Genomic DNA, 18,649 nt, shown 5'->3' with positions numbered 1-18,649 from the left:
GCAGCGGGGTAACACAGAAGCCCTCCCGCTGCAAACACCTAGGTGTGTTGCATGTGATGTAATTAGCATATTTACAGGAAGGAAGGTGGAACTACTGCTGTCCTGAGAGTCTGCCAATCTTTGCAGTAATCCCAGCAGATGAGACCTTGGCTGACAGGAGTGGGGAGTTAAGTGTCAGAGACCCCATACATTACTTTGGGTTCCTTATTTGAAAGATTGTACTAAAAAACAATTGCCTACTCTCAGAGGGAAACAAGAATATGTGTATCTGGACTTTGGATCAGAACAGCATTTCACTGAGGTATAATTTACAGCACACGGATGTGAAGTGTACACCTTGTGACCAACACCCAGACCAAGATACAGAGCAAAGGTTCCCTGTCCTTTCACCCAGAGGAAACCAGTCTTGTGACTTCCATCATTGCAGTTTTAGTTTTGCCTGTGCTTGAACTTCATCTCAACAGAACATCATGCAGCATGTGCTATTTTATGTCTCACCTATTTTGTTCAACTTAATGTTTTTGTTTTTTTAATAAGCTTTTTTAAGATTTTATTTATTTATTTGAGAGAGAGATAATGAGTGAGGGTGCAGATGGGGAGGGAGAAGCAGGCTCCCTGCCAAGCAGGGACATGGGGCTCGATCCCAGGACCCTGAGATCATGACCTGAGCTGAAGGCAGATGCTTAACCAACTCACTTAACCAGCCACCCAGGCATCCCCAACTCAATATTTTTGAAATGGATCCATATAGCCATGTATGTCAGTGGTTCCATTGTATGAAATAATACAGTTTGTTTATCATTCTCCTCTTGAGGGATATTTGGGTTATTTCCAGTTTGGGGCTATTTTGAGTAGACCTACACATTCAGGTATTTTTATGGACATGTATATTAATTTCCCTACCCAAGGAGTAGAAACCCTAGGTCCTAGGATAGGTGTATGTATGATTTTTGTTTTTAGTATCGCCAAAAAGTCTGTCCCCATTGGTCGTGCCATCTTACCAGCAATGTTTCAGAGTTCTGGTTGCTCCACATTCTCTCCAAAATTTGGTGTTTTCAGTCTTTTCAGCTTTAGCCATTGTGGTGGGTGTGTGGTATCTCATTGTGGTGATGACTAGTAATGTTGGGCAGCTTTTGTGTGCTCATTGACCGTTTGGGTATCTTCTTTTGTGATGTGCCTGTTCAAGTATTTTGCCCATTTCTTTAGGACTGTGTTTCTTATCATTTATTTGTGGTAGTTTTTTATTCTGGTTATTCTGGTAGTTTTTTATTCTTTGCTAGAAGTATGTATTGATTTTCTCTTAATCTGTGGCTTGTCTTTTTCCTTCCCTAATGATTTTCGATAAAAGGAAGTTTTAAATTGTGAAAAAGTCCAGTCTGTCACTTTAAAAATTCAATGGTTAGTGCCTTTGTGTTCTAGGAAAAAAAGCCTACCCAAGGTCACAAAAATATTCAATTTTCTTTTTTAAGTTGATAAAGATTCCTTATTTAAGGCCTATAGTCAATCTCAAATTAATTTTTGTGTATTATGTGAGATAAGGGTCAAAGTTCACTTTTTTCAGTAGAAGTATATAATTGTTCCAGCACCAGTTATGGAAAAATCTGACTTTTCTCATTGAATTTGCATTGATTAAGAAAAAATTGAATTGGGACGCCTGGGTGGCTCAGTTGATTAAGCGTCTGCCTTCAGCTCAGGTCATGATCCTGGGGTCCTGGGAGCAAGCCCTGCGTTGGGCTCCCTGCTTAGTGGGGAGTCTGCTTCTCCCTCTCCCTCTGCCCCTCCCCTCACTCGTGCTCTTTCTCTCTCTTTCTCAAATAAGTATTTCTTTAAAAAAAATTGCACTGAAACCGTTGTTGAAAATCAATTGACCCTATGTTTGTGGGTCTGTTTCTGGAGTCTCTTTTTTTCCCCTTTGATCTATTGGTTTCTCTGTATGCCAACACTATACTCTTAATGAAGCTTTTATATAGTAAGTCTTCAAATCTGCCAGGGTGTGTCCTCCAACTTTATCATTCTTCAGGATTATGTTGGCTACTCTAGGTCTTCTGCATTCTTATAAAAATATGAAATGGCTTATTGGTTTCTACAGAAAAAAGCCTATTCATATTTTGATTGGAAATGTGTTGACTCTACAGATCAATTTGGAGAAAACAGACATCTTGACAATAATATGGAATCTTCCAATTCACTAACATGGTATATGTCTATTGTTTTGGGTCTTCTTTAATTCCTCAGCAGTATTTTGTATTTTCAGTGCACATTTTTAAATTACATTTGTTTCTAGGTATTTGATGCTATTTTAAATGAAATTTTTTAAATGTTTATTTCCAAATGTTTGTTTTTAATGTATAGAAATAAGTAGATTTTTATAGATTGGCTTCCTATTTAAATTCACTTACTAGCTCTACTAGCTTGTAGATTCCTTTGAATTTTCTATGTATACAGTCAGAAGTATTCTCTGCTTTTGCAGACAAAGCATTTTTCTGTTCTATAAGTTCATTTTATTCTTTTTTTTTAGTTTCCTTTTTTTCCCATTTTACCCATCTTTTCTCTTGGTTTCATCATGTGCTTAAGAGCGACACTACTTGGAAATGGAAAGACTGTAGCCAGTATGGTTAATTCTGTGTTTTCAACCACAGGTCTCTGTCAGCCTTGTCTGCTTATCATACCGGTTTGATTGCGCCCATGAAGATCCGCACGGAGGCCCCTGGGAACCTTCGTTTATACAGTGGGAGCCCCACTCGCAGTGAGAAAGAGCAGGTCTCCATCAGCTCCTTCTACTACAAGGAGCGGGTAAGCAGCAGAGCCATGGCCTTCGATTCTTATTCCTTCTGGATTCTTGTTCTTTGTTTCCCTGCCTGCTATGCATAGCAACTAAGATAGTAATCCCCCTGTAGTCTTTAACTTTCAAAGTTAGTTTGTTCTAGAAGGACCTTTGCTTTGTTTCTTCCAGTTGGTTTTAGCTACTGTGAATTGTGTGTGTGGAAGGGTGGGTTGGTTCTTATAATCCATATTCTTCACTCCCCATTTAACCCTGTCCTTGTTACCCCCATTTGTTAAGGTGATTCCCATTGTTTCAGGTAGACTAATTTAGCTGCATATCTTCCTTGGTGTTCTGATGTTTGTCAGCAAATTAAGGGATGCTTCTGAAGGCTTGGGATCCCCGTATATTTAGAACATCATAGCGGTGAGAAGTTTTAAAGTTGATCTCTCAGGGGTCTTAGACTTTACCAAGTCTACACCGAAGTGCCCACCTGAATGGATAAGTTTATATGAAAATCACCTGAGCCCATCCTTGTGTTTCTGGGTTCTTCAGGAACTCATCGTCCCTAATGTAGCTATTAAGCTGTCAGAAGCCTTTAGTGACGACAATGTAGAGAATGTTGGCAGAGCGTAGGAATGCTTCTAAGAACTCTTTCTGTGTTGTCAGATTGAGAAGCTGGTTTAAACTGGCTTTTAACTGATGGGATGTTTTAAACAGAGCTACCACCGAGCTGTTAACCAGCCCAGTCCTTAGGAATTCTTTGTTGCTGTCCCCAACTAATTGAGAAATGGTGGATTGAGTATAAGTGAAATGTGTTTTTTAAAAAATTGAATTATTTTAAATAAAAACCCAATTTCCAGCAACTGTTAGAGGTGTCTGCACTTTGATTGCAATGCAGTGTCTAGCCTTGGTTTACACTGGTAGTTGGCCACCTCTGACTTTGTCTAGTCTTAGAGTTTGCATGTGACTAAAATGAGCAGCAGGAGCTGATGCTTGAGACAGGACCAGCCTTGGACAAAACCACTGCATTGAATGGGGACGGTGATTGTTGCCTTTCTGTAGTCCCCTTCTTCACCTTGCTGATGGAATTGTGCCCCTCTGGCTGTCACTGACCTTCTTGGAACACCTATATTTTCCTAAGTCCTTTACATTCAAAATTTTTAGGTTTTCTCCCCCCCAAGCTAGCTAGTAGGCATTTTATTGACATAATAGTCAAACGAACTCATGGTTGGGTAAATGGAATTTTCTTTAGCATTAGGGCCAGGCTGAGGAGATCTTTTAGTCAAAAAAACAGTTCTGAATCCTCCTGTGAGTCATGTCCTGTGTTACTCATGCTTGGGTTTGGACTGGGAAAATAGATAGATTAGCACTTTTGACTCTGACAGTGCAGAAAGGCCACGCCTTGTCCAAATAACTCCAGTTCCACGATGGGACTCTCCTAATGCAGAAGCATTTGTAAAGCCTTACGTTCATGTTTTTCACGGTCTGGCTTCTTTCACCATAAACACCATAATCATAAAGAGGGAGCAAAGGCACATAGATAATTACCTTTTATCAGACAGGATCTGCTGGGGAGGAGGGGAAGGACTGTGATACTTCACTTTGGGATGACTCCCAGTATACAGCTTCTCCACAGAAAACAGGCAGTTACAGTCCCTTACGGATGACCTAGTATAGTAAGTGATCTTTAAGTTTTATTTCCGAGACTGACCATATAAAATGGGGGCAGACGCTTATTGTAATTTTATATGAAACATTTGTTTTTCTGTGTAACGTACATACAGAAAAGTTCACAAATCATAAGCATATAATTTAGTGAATTAACAGTCACACAGGCCTAGAAATAGAACATTATAAGAACCCTAGAAGCTCTGGGGGAGGGAAGCACATCTCAGTGGATGACATATAGTAGTTATTAGGTGAAATCCTATGAAATTACTGATACTTGACCATTTTTAATCTCAGAAAGTTTCATGTGGTTCGACCTCATAAGAAGTTACATGAGTGAGTCATTTTGTGATGAATCTGAAATAAATTCATCCCTCCTTGAACCTTGTTCATGTCCATCCCATTACATGGGGCAGAGGGTGGGGGATGCGGGAGTCAGGGAAATGAAACACAGCCATGATATCTTATAGGGGCCATCTTCCTTCCTCTTAGAGGTCAATATAGTTTTATCCCTCAAGGAGTATTTTCTTATCCTCAGGTATCTAGCTTGACATGTCAAATAATACCACTTTTATTACTTTTGTTCTCAAAATGATTCCAGATTACTGCATTTCTCTGTGCTTAAGTCTTTATTTTCAGCCCCAGTTTTTTCCCCACGTATTTTTATTCTCTTTCAGATCTCTACCCTTGAAATCGTTAATGAGTAAGAGCAAAGGAAAAGAATATAACTGCATTAAAGTGTAGCAGTGAAGGAATTATAGAGTTTTTTGGAGATTATAAATAAGTTTTATAGAACCATTGGGGATTTTACTGTTTGTTTCTCTTGTTTTTATGTGTTTTTAACCTGCCCTACTTAGGTCGTATTATTATATTCACCCAAATGTTCTCCAGATGGAATTCCAAGGTTTGTTCCTAAATATTTAAAAATGTTAGAGACCTAAAAAAAACAATAACAAAAACCAGCTATCAAATTTCATAGGAAGTTAGAAAGCTCAGAGAGATGCTAACATTTATTTGGTAACTGGACCAACTATTAATAGTTGATGAAGTATTGTTTATTCCTAGGGCAAATCAGAAGACCCAGAACTTGTGATAAACATTAGGCCTTGGCCTATAAACATTTCTAAAATTTTGCAACCTCCACCCATGCTTCAGTTTATGTCACTAAAATAGCTCTAATGTAAATAACTGAGGCGGTCTTGAAGTTAATAGAATAATTTCTGATTTCCGTAAACAGCGCTTTTTGGCCCCAGTTTCACACTGATGCTCATGTTGTTAGCAGGTGCCCTCGGGAGGGCAGCTCTTCAGCCTTGCTCCCTCTTTCCCTCCATTTCTCACTTGTGCTTGCTTACCCATCACTCTGAAAATAGTCCTACAGCCCTGAGGTCAAGGCTTCCAGTTTCCCCAGTGCCCCCAAACCACACACCAGAAGCAGTCTGGTGTCAAGTCTACCAAAGGACTTCTTCCTTTTTAGTAATAAGAATCTTCTCGCACATACGTGTGCTCTTGATGGAGAGGGTAGACCCTCCACCCATTTCTCTACTTGCCCTGCAATCCTCCCTAGAGTACCCCAACCTTGACCTCAGCCTCCTTGTATCTTGAAATGTGTTTTGAACTGAAGAACGATGACATTGAAACTGGGTTCAGAGTGCGATGGGTTGGGAGGGAGGTGAGGGAATCCAAATATTGCTGTGCATAGGTTCAGATTTTTAGTCACTCAAACCTGATTTTGCAGTATATTGTGGTACCTTTTAATCCATCAGATGTGTGGGAAGCTTTCATTTTATTCTATATTTTCCCTTTTAATTTTCTTGGTGTTTTTCTTCCCTCCTCCTGGGTGTAACGTTTTCACGCACAGATGTCTCCTCGCTCTGCCCGGCGACGTTGGTCCATACAAGCAATTAACGACTTCCCGGTACTGTGCGCTGTGCAAATGCTCTCCTTGACTAATCCTGTCTGCCCAAAGGCCCAAGAATAAAATGCCACCTGCCTGGCTTTGAGGAACCTGAGTGACAGGCTGTCTGGTTTTCAGGACCAGCACAATAAATTTTTTAGTCTTGGGAGTTAGGCACCAAGGACTTCCTCCTTGTTTCATCCACGTTCAAATACTGAGACCGTTAAAGATTGTGAATGGGCTTCTTTGAAAATGAAGCCAAACACTGGGTTTCTTGGAAAGAACCCCAACTGTAAGCCTTTAGCTCACCTGATTTCATTTGGAGTATTTGTATAATTTTCTGGAGCTTTCAAAAGCCTACCTTTGGCATGGGGTGAAGCAGAGGAAGATATAAGAGGCTTCCACCATTTTGTCTCTCTGTTTTTATCGTCTTGGTCTAGTTCAAAGAGGGAAGTGCTCACCTGCTTCATTGGCATGATGCATAAGCTAGTTTTTAATCCTTCGGGAACTTTCTGGAACAATTTTTTTCCTTACCATCAGTATTTTGTATTGCAATGAAACCTCTGCTGTGGACATCCTTTCTTCCTTTTCTCTCTTCCTCATTCCTTTTGGCCATCCCCCCTCTTTGTCTTCCTCTCCCACCCCCTTCGTGTTTCACTAGTGCCAAGGTGGCCTCAGGCTGCGCAAGGCGGCCTTGCGGCTTTTGTGTAAATTTCATTCGCTGTAAAAAATTTTGGGGGCAATAGTCATATAGCCTTTTCCTATTGAACCCAGTTGAAATCAGGAACCCCTGATTAGCATGTACCACTGCTGCTGACAGCTTGCAGGTGGAGCTGCCAACGTGGCTGCCTTTCCTCAAAAAGCCTGTCCCAGCCAACCTGACTGCTGGATTTCCACTGATTTCCAGAAGTCTCTGCTCCTGCTGCTATTGAAATAGGAACTCATGTTGACTCACTGCCCACTCTGCTGATTATGCATTGTTGGTGGGGTTGCTGCGAAGCAGTTGGTGGCTTATTCTTGGGCTGTTTTTACATTTAACCCATTTATTGGCATTGATGTTGCCTCCGATTGTAGCAGTAACACTGGTGGTACAGTCGCAAGCTGGCTATATTGGTTGTCATTCAGTGCTATTCGCACCAGTGCCTCCCCCCACCCCCCGAGTCCTTTCCTCCCTGTCCTCCTTCCTATGATTCCATGAACGCCTTCTTGGTATGTTCAGAAGAGCATCCCGGTGCTCATCATGTGATAATTGTCTGTCTCGTTTTGTCTCTCTTCCCTCAATCCCTGCTTATGAAATCTGTGGGGAAGGGGCATTTTCTGTGATGGGGCATTGAGAAGACCTAAGAGAAACACAGGGCCCTTTGCTCCCCAGAGGGACCGATCCTACTGCACAGAAAAGCATCCACATTGAAGCCTGTCAGAGTGGGACTGGAGCAATGCAGGAGGTTTCGGGGGCTTTGCAGCCAAAGTGCCTTCCCCACACCTGGAAAGTGCTTTTATAGTTTGAGGCTTGGTGGCAGCTGTGGTTAGGGTGATCCAGTGGTGGCTAACCTCCTGCTGTTACAGGCTCAAAGGCAGTTTAGTGACTTTCCACCGCACATCGCCTGTACATCAGAACAGATTGGGGAAACCACCTAGAAGCCTGCTGTCTCAAGTATTAGCCAAGCAAGTCCCAGGAAATCCAGACTGTGATTTCCATAATGATTACAGAAACTTGTCCAAGACCACTGTCTTTACATTTTCATCAAGTACCTATTGATGACTCTCATGGGTTTGTTTCTCCCCATCTCTGTAACCAAGGACCACAGATGGGCAGAGGGAAGAGTCCGAAGGCATCTCTTTGGACTCTGTTCTTTTCCCTCTGAACGTGCCTGCTCTTACCACACCCAGAAAGGGGATGAAACAGAGTGAGGGTCAGGCTCTTGAGCCTGGCCTGAAATACAGCGCCTGGGTTTGAGCCCAGTGAGCCCCCACGTGAAGCCAGTAGCCGCGGCCGCCTCTTGTCTGCTGGGATCCAGCATGCTGCTCTGGCTCGGCGCAAAGTGCTCAGGATACTTGGCAGAGAAGTGAAATGAGACGTAATTGTAGAGGCTGGGGTGTCGGACAGGCCTCACTACCGTCAGATGTTGATCTCCTTATGTGCAGAAATGGATCCATTTAAAAATGGGCCAAACTGTTTAGATAGTAACAGGTAGCTTAGTCTTGGGCCTTCTTTTTTTTCCTTGTTAATACAAAATCATGCACTCAAAAGCAGGTTAATAAGGATGGGCTTAGCAGCCTGACAGCCTGTGTTCAAATCTCAGCTCTTAGGAGTGTGGCCTCACATCCTCATTTGGGACACAGAAGCAGCAGCCTGTCTTTCAGAGAGCTGTGGTGATGCCCACGCTCGCAGAGAGGGAGCAGCCCAGAGCAGGAGCTCACGGTGTTCATAATAACAGACACATCTGTAAATCCTGCGTCAAACATTTATACGCTTGGACTTGCGTCCAGGACATCTCTCATTTTCCACATACGAGACCCTCTGTGGCCATACGAAGGTGAGGCTGTGGGGAAATAGGACAGTTGCTCATGACCTTCATGTCCATTACCCAGGTCCTTCTGCTCAAGTATTTTTGGCGTTCTAAGGTGATCACTTTCAGAAATAATTCGTGTTGTTAGGAAAAACATTTTTAAATGAGCTAGTCTGTATGCAAAGGGACCATTTTGGCACATAGGCCTTAATATTTTGCTTTCATTAAGCTCGCTTAAAAAGACAGGAAGTTGTGGTTTTCAGTGTGGTCTGAAAGCTAGTAGACTCCATCCCTCATGAGACCTCCATTTATTTCCACTGTTTAGTTCATGGAGCTATAGTGAAGTACCCAGTTGTTCAAACGTTGCTTATTTTCTCTTGTCACAATAAGCCAGAGTGTCTGCCTGGAACAGTGTTTTAGAAGCCTTCCACCCAACACAGAAAACCAATGAGACAGATCATATTCCATCCAGATGGAATCTTTAGTGTAGATCTTTTCCTTTTGTTTCTTTCTTTCTTTTTTTTTTTTTAAAGATTTTATTTATTTATTTGACAGAGATAGAGACAGCCAGCGAGAGAGGGAACAAGCAGGGGGAGTGGGAGAGGAAGAAACAGGCTCATAGTGGAGGAACCTGATTGTGGGGCTCGATCCCATAACGCCGGGATCACGCCCTGAGCCGAAGGCAGATGCTTAACCTCTGTGCCACCCAGGCGCCCCTCTTTCTTACTTTTTTAATCCAGTACCCTAAATCTCATTTGAGATATTCAATTATGTGGGACACACGGGTGTTGTTTCCTAGAATTTTTAAACTCCTAGAACCTGGATGAAAAAGTTTGTGTACTTAACACCCTCCCTGTTCCAGTTCACCACACTGTGCTGTTCCTGTCACTGCCTGGTGGATGCCCACAAAATTACCCTACCTACAACCTGTCACGTCAAATTATTTCATGCACATGGACGACATTGGTTTTGTGTTGGTTAATACCGCAGGCTCCAGCCTGTTCTGACAGGCTGTATGCGCTTTAGCTCATTCTCCCCTTACTTGCATCCTCTTCAGGATATTTGTGGCTAAAAGGCTAGTATTTTTGTGAGTGTGTATGTAATTCTTCAGAAACTAGCCAGCACAAATCAAGAATCGAAGGGCTGCCGGACAGTAGTGGACAGTAGTAGACGAACAGTAGTAGACGAGGCTTCTCTTGTATTGACAGTAACGTATATGAATAAAAAGCGCAAAGTAACTCAGTTGCTTCCTAAGATCAACTGGGTCAAAGTTCCAAAATGATAATGTAGCACATGTATTTACAAATTATGATAAACAGTTCAGAGACCTCAGCTAAACTTTATCTGCCACGAATGGAGTCCAGGTGTCCCAGATCTAGTAGGTTCCATAACACTTACTGAGCCCATAGGAAGTTACATGCTTTGGGCACCTTTGGGGATTAGACGGGACATCGCTGGTCAGAAGCAACTACATACAGACCATGACTAATGAATGGAAGAGTGATTACATAAAAATCACTTGTGGAAAATGTATTATTTGTGAGTAATCTAAATAATGATCTAATCTAAATGCCGGAGGGCTTATGATACACTTATAATCATTACAGATTTTTTAATGGCATGTTTTCACTCTGCACTCTCATCTTTTCATTGTGGCCTTACTAGACATGCAAGATCGGAATGGAGCTCATCTTGAGGCCTAGTTACCAGTGAGCAAAGAGGACGACAAGAGACTAAGTTCATAGCAAATAAGTAACTCGCCCAGGGTCACACTGAACCAGCACAGGTGGTAGTAAGACCAGCACGCGTTGGTATTCTGACTCCAGATTGCAGGCCCCTTTCCTAGCAACTTTGTTTATAAGGGTGTCACCTCCCCCCTGAGTTGAATCACTTTGGTGGACTCCTTTTTAACTTTCAGCAATAAAATAAAGTAGAATATTGCTCCCTCAGTTGGTTGTCATTTTGAAGAAACCACATGGGGCTACACTGATAATTCTCCCTTTCCAGGACATTTCTCATTTTCCCATACACAGGCTCTTGTGTAGGGGAGGCTCTGGGGAAATAGGACAGTTGCTCATGACCTTCCATGTCCATTACCCAGGTCCCTCTGCTCAAGTATTTTTGACATTCTAAAATGATCATTTTTAGAAGTAATTCAAGTCTGCTAGGAAAAACCAGGTAATTCTCCTTGAGCTGCTGAGTTTCTCTGTCTGCCTGCCACAGATTAAGGTTTGCAGAGCCCACACTGCTGTGTCTGAATTAAATTTCAACAAATCCTATTAACTGAGAAGAAAAAAAACTTTTGATTAGTTTCAAGCAAGAACTTTGAACCTAAGGCTGATCCCAACCTTGAAAGTTGCTCTTCTCCCACATTTTTGTGGTCTTTACTAACTTATTTACCTGCTGTTCTTTCTTTCTTTTCTTTTCTTTTTTTTTTTTAAATCTAGAATCAAGGTATCTATTTTTGGGCACCTGCACAATGTATGTAGCACTGTAGCAGGTGCATATTTTCCTGTTAGGATTTTGGAACCAAGAGCTCAATGCCCTTTGCCATCCTTTTATTTCCTACAGATGCTGATTCATATAATTGTGGGCATGATGTAATGCAAAGTCTCTGCAAATAACCAATGCCCCAACTCTGATGTGCTCTGCGACTGTAGGTTTCCATTCATCAAAGTCCCCATTAGTTATATCTCATCGTCTCCCCCAGAAATCCAGGAGATGGAAAAGCAAGCGTGAGGGATTGGACTCTGGCAATCGACCAATCAAGGCTGCTGGGAAGGTTATCATCCAGGACACTGCGTGCCTTCTTCCTGTTCACAAATCACTGGGAGAACTGTACATGTAAGTCCGCCATGCTTATCACACGGTCATGGTCATTATAATCCATGTGGTTTTGTTTCTTTTTTTAAAGTATTGGAACCCTTTTGGGGCGCCTGGATGGCTTAGTCGGTTAAGCGATCGGCTCTTGATTTCAGCTCAGGTCATGATATCAGGGTGGTGAGTTCAAGCCCTGTGTCGGGCTCTGTGCTGGGCGTGGGGCCTCCTTGAGATTTTCTGTCTCCCTCTCCTGGCCCCTCCACCCCTACCCCCCTGCACATGCTCCCTCTCTGTGTCTTTATCTCTCTCTCAAAAAAATAAGTAAGTATTGGAACCCTTTCTTCAGAAGAAGTTTTAGGAGGACACCAGTGTATGAGCTTTTTATTGCTGCGTAACAAGGTACCACAAACTTCGCAGCTTAAAATAACATACACTTCTTATCTTGGTTTCCATGGGTCTGGCTCCAGGCATGGCTTAGCTGGGTCTTTGCTCAGGTCTCACCAGGCTGAAATTGTAGAGGTGGCCAGGTAGTGGTCTTATCCAATGCTCAGAGTCCTCTCCCAAGCTCATTCAGGTTGTTAGCAGAATTTAGTTCCTTGAAGACATAGAACTTCGTGATTTTCATCTGTGAGACCAGCAGGAGTTTCTCTCTGATGCTTCACTTTCTTTCTAAGGTCCCACCTGATTAGATCAGGCCCACCTACAATAATCTCCCTTTTGACACATTCAGAGTGGACTGATCAATAACCTAATCTTGGGTGTGGTAGCCCATCAATATTCACTGATATCACCCATAATTAAAGGGGGGGATTATATTAGATGTGTTGGGGGGGTGGCGCAGAAATCTTGGGAACAGCCTCAGAATTCTCCTTTCCATACTGATATGTAAAGCACTTAAAAGCAGAGCCACTTTGGTTGAAGGGAGTTGGGAGGCTAGTGACAGGCATACAGAGGCTGGCCTGTGGTCACCCTTCTTCTTGAACTGGAACACATAACAAAAAGTGTTTATTTTGTAATATATACACAGCATACCACTCTTTGTTAGAAACCACAGTGTTGCACATATTTAAATTCCTTTTTATTCAACCTTTAAGCCTGGGGAAATCCACAGAAAAGCTGGTTGCCAAATTGACATTTGGGGCTGGCTTCCTGTCCGGACTTTAGAGAGGTGAACAATTTCACCTTCCCCCGGCGTGAACCCACAGCCTGAGCTGTTGGGTAAGCTTTTTCTCCATATTACGTAGCAAGAATGAAGCTTAAGGCCAACATGGATTAAACATTTTGGGTGACAACTCAAGAGGCAGTTTTTAGTTTGTCTGTTAAACCAGGGGTCCCTGATTTAGGAGGTTAGACTAGAAATAAACTTTTTCCTTCTTTTTACATTTCAGATTGAATGTGAATGATATTCAGGAAACATGCCAGAAGAATGCCACTTCTGCCTTGCTTGTTGGAAGGAAGGACCTTGTCCAGGTATTGTGCATCCTTTCTGATGGCCATCTGTAGTTTGCTTTTTGAGCCGATTGTTTTCACTGCATAATATTGGGTTAGTGGCCTTTCAAGGCGTGCTTCCTATTTTGCAATTCCTCTCCCACTTTCTTTGCCAAACTACAGAGCTAGAGCAGCTTTCTAAATCCTTTGGGTTTTCTCTCTTTTTTAAAAAATATTTATTTCTTTAAGTAATCTCTACCCCCAGTGTGGGGCTTGAACTCATGACCCCGAGATCACGAGTTGCATGTTCTTCCAACTGAGCCACCCAGCCAGGCGGCCCCCTTTGGGTCTTTCTCTTATTAGAGTTTAGTTGAGAAGATCTTAAAGCACATACTGAGAATTTTTTATTACATTTCTACTCTGATACCGTGGTGATTGTTACACACATAAACGTGCGTATCTGTGCCTTTGCCGTTTGGACTCTCAATTCTGTTGTGCTGGGGTTTTTATACTTTCAAAAATGCTTTGCTTCAGGGGCGCCTGGGTGGCGCAGTCAGTTGGGCATCTGACTCTTGGTTTGGGGTCAGGTTGTGATCTCAGGGTCATGAGATCAAGCCCTGTGTTGGGCTCCGAGTTCAACACGGAATCTGCTTTGGATTCTCTTCTCCCTCTCCCTCTGTCTCTCTTGCTGGTGCTCTCTCTCTATTTCTCAAATAAATAAATAAATCTTTAAAAAAATTGCTTTGTTTCAAGGGGGCATCTGGCTGGCTCAGTCAGTAGAGCATGTGACTCTTGATCTCTGGGTTGGAAGTTCAGGTCCCGTGTGTGGTGTAGAGTTTACTTATAATTAAAAAAAAAAATTGTGGGCGAGACGCTTGGTTGGCTCAGTCAGTAGAACATGTGACTCTTGATCTTGGGGTTGTAAGTTCAAGCCCCATGTTGGGTGTAAAGATTATTTAAAAATAAAATCTTTGAGGGGTGCCTGGCTAGCTTGTTTGTTTAAGCATCTGACTTTTGATCCCAGCTCAGGTCTTGATCTCAGGGTCATGATTTTTTTTTTTAAATGATTTTTTTTATTATATTATGTTAGTCACCATACAGTACATCCCCGGATTCTGATGCAAAGTTCGATGCTTTATTAGTTGCGTATAACACCCAGTGCACCATGCAATACGTGCCCTCCTTACTACCCATCACCAGTCTATCCCATTCCCCCACCCCCCTCCCCTCTGAAGTCTTCAGTTTGTTTCTCATAGTCCATAGTCTCTCATGTTTCATTCCCCCTTCTGATTATGCTAAGTGAAATAAGTCAAGCATAGAAAGACAATTATCATATGATTTCTCTCATCTGTGGAACATAAGAACTCGGATGATTGGTAGGGGAAGAAAGGGATAAAGAAAGGGGGGGTAATCAGGGTCATGATTTTTAAACCCCATGTTAGGCTCCGTGCTGGGTATGAAGCCTACTTTAAAAAAAAAAAATGTTGTGTGATCCTGGGCAGCACTTAATCTTTCTGAACTTCAATTTCCTCAACTTCAATAGTCCTGATTCTAGTACCTATGAGAAAGAAATAAGGTCATATATGTAAAACTCCCATACCTATCTCTTCTGGATGGCAAATATCCAATATGTGAGACAGTTGCCACTCTGTTCCTGTAATTATTGTCATCATTTGTGGCACGGTACATGTAAAGGGACAGAAATGGCATCAGTGCAAATGCTTGAAGATTGTTTTTTTGTTCTTTTTTACCCACATGTTGATGATGATGCGTCTACTGTTTTGCAAAGACTTGCAGAAATAAACCCAAATGTCAACTATTCCTATTGAAGCCATTTAGGAAATGTATATTAAAAGTGAGGAAGTAACAGGGTATCTGGGTGGCTCAGTCGGTTAAGCTTCGGACTCTTGGTTTCGGCTCAGGTCATGATCTGAGGGTCGTGAGATCAAGCCCTACACCAGGCTCTGCACTCAGCAGGGGGTCTGCTTGAAATTCTCCCTGCCTCTCCCTTTGCCTCTCCCGTGCTCTGTCCCTCTCTCTCTCTAAAATAAATAAGTAAATCTTTTTTTAAAAAGCGAGGAAGTAACATGCCTAAATTGTCAGCCAGGGTAATAAACATCTTGTCCTATCCCAGAGAGACATTAACTTCTCTCAGCAACTGTTCAGGTGGGTCATTGGTGATAGAGATGAAAGTAAACCTCATGTATCTTGTCTTAATCAGTACTTGGTGCTTGAGTATATCGGTGCCACCTAATTTAATTGATTTTTCACATATCTGATGTGTTTCTCTACCCATTTTTCAGTATTTTTGTTTATTCTTTTTTTCCTTAGATTATAGACTTGTCGATTAAAGTCTGTATTTTCTTCCCTTTAAGTTTCTCACAGAGTCTAGTATAGTGTTTTCCAGGTAGTGGGCATACAGTGATGTATTGCTACTAAGAAAGATTTCCCATGGAGACGCCTGGGTGGCACAGCGGTTAAGCCTCTGCCTTCGGCTCAGGGCGTGATCCCGGTGTTCTGGGATCGAGCCCCACATCAGGCTCTTCTGCTGTGAGCCTGCTTCTTCCTCTCCCACTCCCCCTGCTTGTGTTCCCTCTCTAGCTGGCTGTCTCTGTCAAATAAATAAAAAATCTTTAAAAAAAAAAAAAAAGAAAGAAAGATTTCCCGGTAGTATTCCATTTTTAAAAATGTGGAGGAGGGGCGCCTGGGTGGCACAGCGGTTAAGCGTTTGCCTTCGGCTCAGGGCGTGATCCCGGCGTTCTGGGATCGAGCCCCACATCAGGCTCCTCTGCTATGAGCCTGCTTCTTCCTCTCCCACTCCCCCTGCTTGTGTTCCCACTCTCGCTGGCTGTCTCTATCTCTGTCAAATAAATAAATAAAATCTTTAAAAAAAAAAATGTGGAGGGAAGGAGGCTCTGTTGACAGCATGATGTATTTAATATTAGCGTGTGCTAAATCTTGGATTTAATAGACATCTAGTGAATATTAGTTTCTGCTTGATGGCCCCAAGCCCTGTGAGATTTCAAGTTTGGAGATATTCCTCAGATTTGATGTCAACAAAAAGAAAGTCAAGTCTATTTTGTCCTGGCCTATTTTTCTTTAGCTTTGAGAGTATACTGAAACTTTTGTAATGAAAGCAACAAAGTTTCCCGTTACTTGGGCAAAGGACAGATCTGAAATGTGATGCTTTTTTTCCTCTCCGTGCCTGTTCACTAATGAGGCAACAGAAGTCACTTGAGACAACCCATTGTAGTTAATGTGTGGTGTCATTTCTTTGAAATTTGCTTAATAAAAGTTTTTAAGACTGGTGTTTCTCGAGCATTAAAGTCCCCAGAGAATCTTGTTAAAATGCAAATTTTGATTCAGTGTGTCTAGAAGGGGGCCTAATATTCCCAGTTCTTATTGCCCTCAGAACAGCAAGGCTGTAGGCTGTGTGTGGAGGAGAGGTGGGGTTCTTTCATGCTTCCTGGTCCTGTCCTCACTAGTCTGACTTCGAGGGTTTTTCTTCAATCTGTTCCAGGTTTGGTCGCTGGCTACAGTCGCTACAGATCTTTGCCTTGGTCCCAAGTCTGACCCAGATTTGGAAACACCCTGGGCTCGACATCCGTTTGGGCGACAGCTGCTGGAGTCCCTGTAGGTTTTGAGAGCTAAAAGTGAGGAAAGCAACTGATGTAAATTTTAGGTCTCTAAACCCTTGCAGTATTTTCATCAAAGAGGTCTGAGGAACGGGAAGAAGTGAGATCTTTCCCATTAGTGCTATANGCTTTCGAGTCATTATCAACCTTTAAATCCTGTGCCCTCTTATACAAGTTGATTTTTTTTTTAAGATTTTATTTATTTATTTGACAGAGATGAGACAGCCAGCGAGAGAGGGACAAGCAGGGGGAGTGGGAGAGGAAGAAGCAGGCTCACAGCGGAGGAGCCTGATGTGGGGCTCGATCCCGTAACGCTGGGATCACGCCCTGAGCCGAAGGCAGACGCTTAACCGCTGTGCCACCCAGGCGCCCCGCAGAACTAAATTCTTACAGCAGAAGGAAGTATACAGTATTTGTTATTTACAACAAGGATTTGAGACTCATGTGTCCTTTAGAGATATATGCTTTAACCCATAAGTCACACCAGTCTGAACACAGGAGTTTGAACTTTTGAAATGGTAAATCTTTTGGGTGCTATAGAGTTTTTCCCCCAAGAGCAGATTCTCTAATTCCATGTTGACTCAATGTTTTCCAAGGGTGATGATGTGTTCACCCACTTTGGCACTTTATGGAAACATTGAATTTGTGTTGGATTTATTGCACTGAAATGTGGCAAGCTGGAAATACAATGTGAAAATGGTTTACCACTTGAACCTTCATAACTGTGAGGCTCAGAGCCTGACAGAGAGACAGAGAAGCTCTAATTCCTTCAGGTGGAGGATTGCTTGAGTTACTTGTTGAGGCCGGACCTGGGACCTATGCTGAAGCTTCAGTCACCTCATGGTGATGCAGGGATGGTAATGGTTGTTCTATCCACATCCCATAAGGCTCAAATATGGTGGTATGAAAACACTTTTAAGAAATACCATACATAGGGGCGCCTGGGTGGCACAGCGGTTAAGCGTCTGCCTTCGGCTCAGGGCGTGATCCTGGCGTTGTGGGATCGAGCCCCACATCAGGCTCCTCCACTGTGAGCCTGCTTCTTCCTCTCCCACTCCCCCTGCCTGTGTTCCCTCTCTTGCTGGCTGTCTCTATCTCTGTCAAATAAATAAATAAAATCTTTAAAAAAAAAAAAAAAGAAATACCATACGTTGCTTGGTAGGAAAGTATCAGTATCATTCTATCACAAAGGCCAAGTTGCTCTGATCCCTACCTCACATCCTAGCATAGTGGTTCCAAAAGGAGCAAAGAGGACGTGAGTACCTAAAAGCTAAAAATATTCCTTATTATTCTTATTTAATAGCTCATATTCATAATTCCACCTTTGACTCTATTGCCAGCTCTCCATACTATGCTGGTGGTACAGTGCCTTCATGTAGCATTAGGTTACGAGTGAAGAGTGATTCTTCTTGGAGTTGGGGAGACCAAGAGCACATGCATGGCCTCATTCAGATGTTAGTTTAATCCACTTAGTTCTTTGAGAAGCTACATTCAGGTCTGAGCCATGTCTGGATGCCAACCAAAGGCTTTCAGATGGGTAGTCCAGCTCATTTGTAATACTTGGATACATTCTTCTCCAAAACAAATTTAGCCAGACTCAACGTGCAAGCTGCCGAATGTGTAGAAAGCCCTGGTTCCCAACGGTTTTGTAAGGCAGAATTCTACCCCTGTCAGCAGCCCACCACAGCTGTGACAGTTATCCTTCCTGTATCTCTTCTCTTGACTTTTTCTCTCATTTTTTCCTCCAGGTTGGCTCACTACTGCCGACTCCGGGATGTCCAGACTTTGGCCATGCTCTGCAGTGTGTTTGAAGCCCAGTCTCGGCCTCAGGGAATACCCAACCCCTTCGGACCCTTTCCCGGCCGTTCCTCTAACCTTGTGGTGTCTCATAGCCGATATGTAAGCTTGTGGCCTTGTGTGTTGTGTCTGA

General features: G+C 42.7%; 1 protein-coding gene across 5 annotated transcripts in view; it reads left to right on the top strand.

Annotated features, from left to right (window-relative positions):
- The window catches only part of WDR59 (WD repeat domain 59), an 87,071-nt gene that overhangs the window by 58,873 nt on the left and 9,549 nt on the right, over positions 1-18,649 (top strand). Inside the window, exons 18-23 of one of the 5 annotated variants that reach the window (XM_019807879.2) lie at positions 2,640-2,793; positions 6,291-6,347; positions 11,547-11,680; positions 13,045-13,126; positions 16,605-16,717; positions 18,468-18,618. In XM_019807879.2, coding sequence (XP_019663438.1) covers positions 2,640-2,793; positions 6,291-6,347; positions 11,547-11,680; positions 13,045-13,126; positions 16,605-16,717; positions 18,468-18,618 — 691 coding nt within the window. The other 4 variants (XM_034672488.1, XR_004629060.1, XM_002927134.4 and 1 more) reach the window with 4 other exon arrangements.

This window comes from Ailuropoda melanoleuca, chromosome 12 (genome assembly GCF_002007445.2).
Source record: "Ailuropoda melanoleuca isolate Jingjing chromosome 12, ASM200744v2, whole genome shotgun sequence".
Classification (NCBI taxonomy): domain Eukaryota; kingdom Metazoa; phylum Chordata; class Mammalia; order Carnivora; family Ursidae; genus Ailuropoda; species Ailuropoda melanoleuca.
The sequence above is the reverse complement of the archived record's forward strand: the minus strand, read 5'-3'. Positions and strand labels throughout refer to the sequence as shown.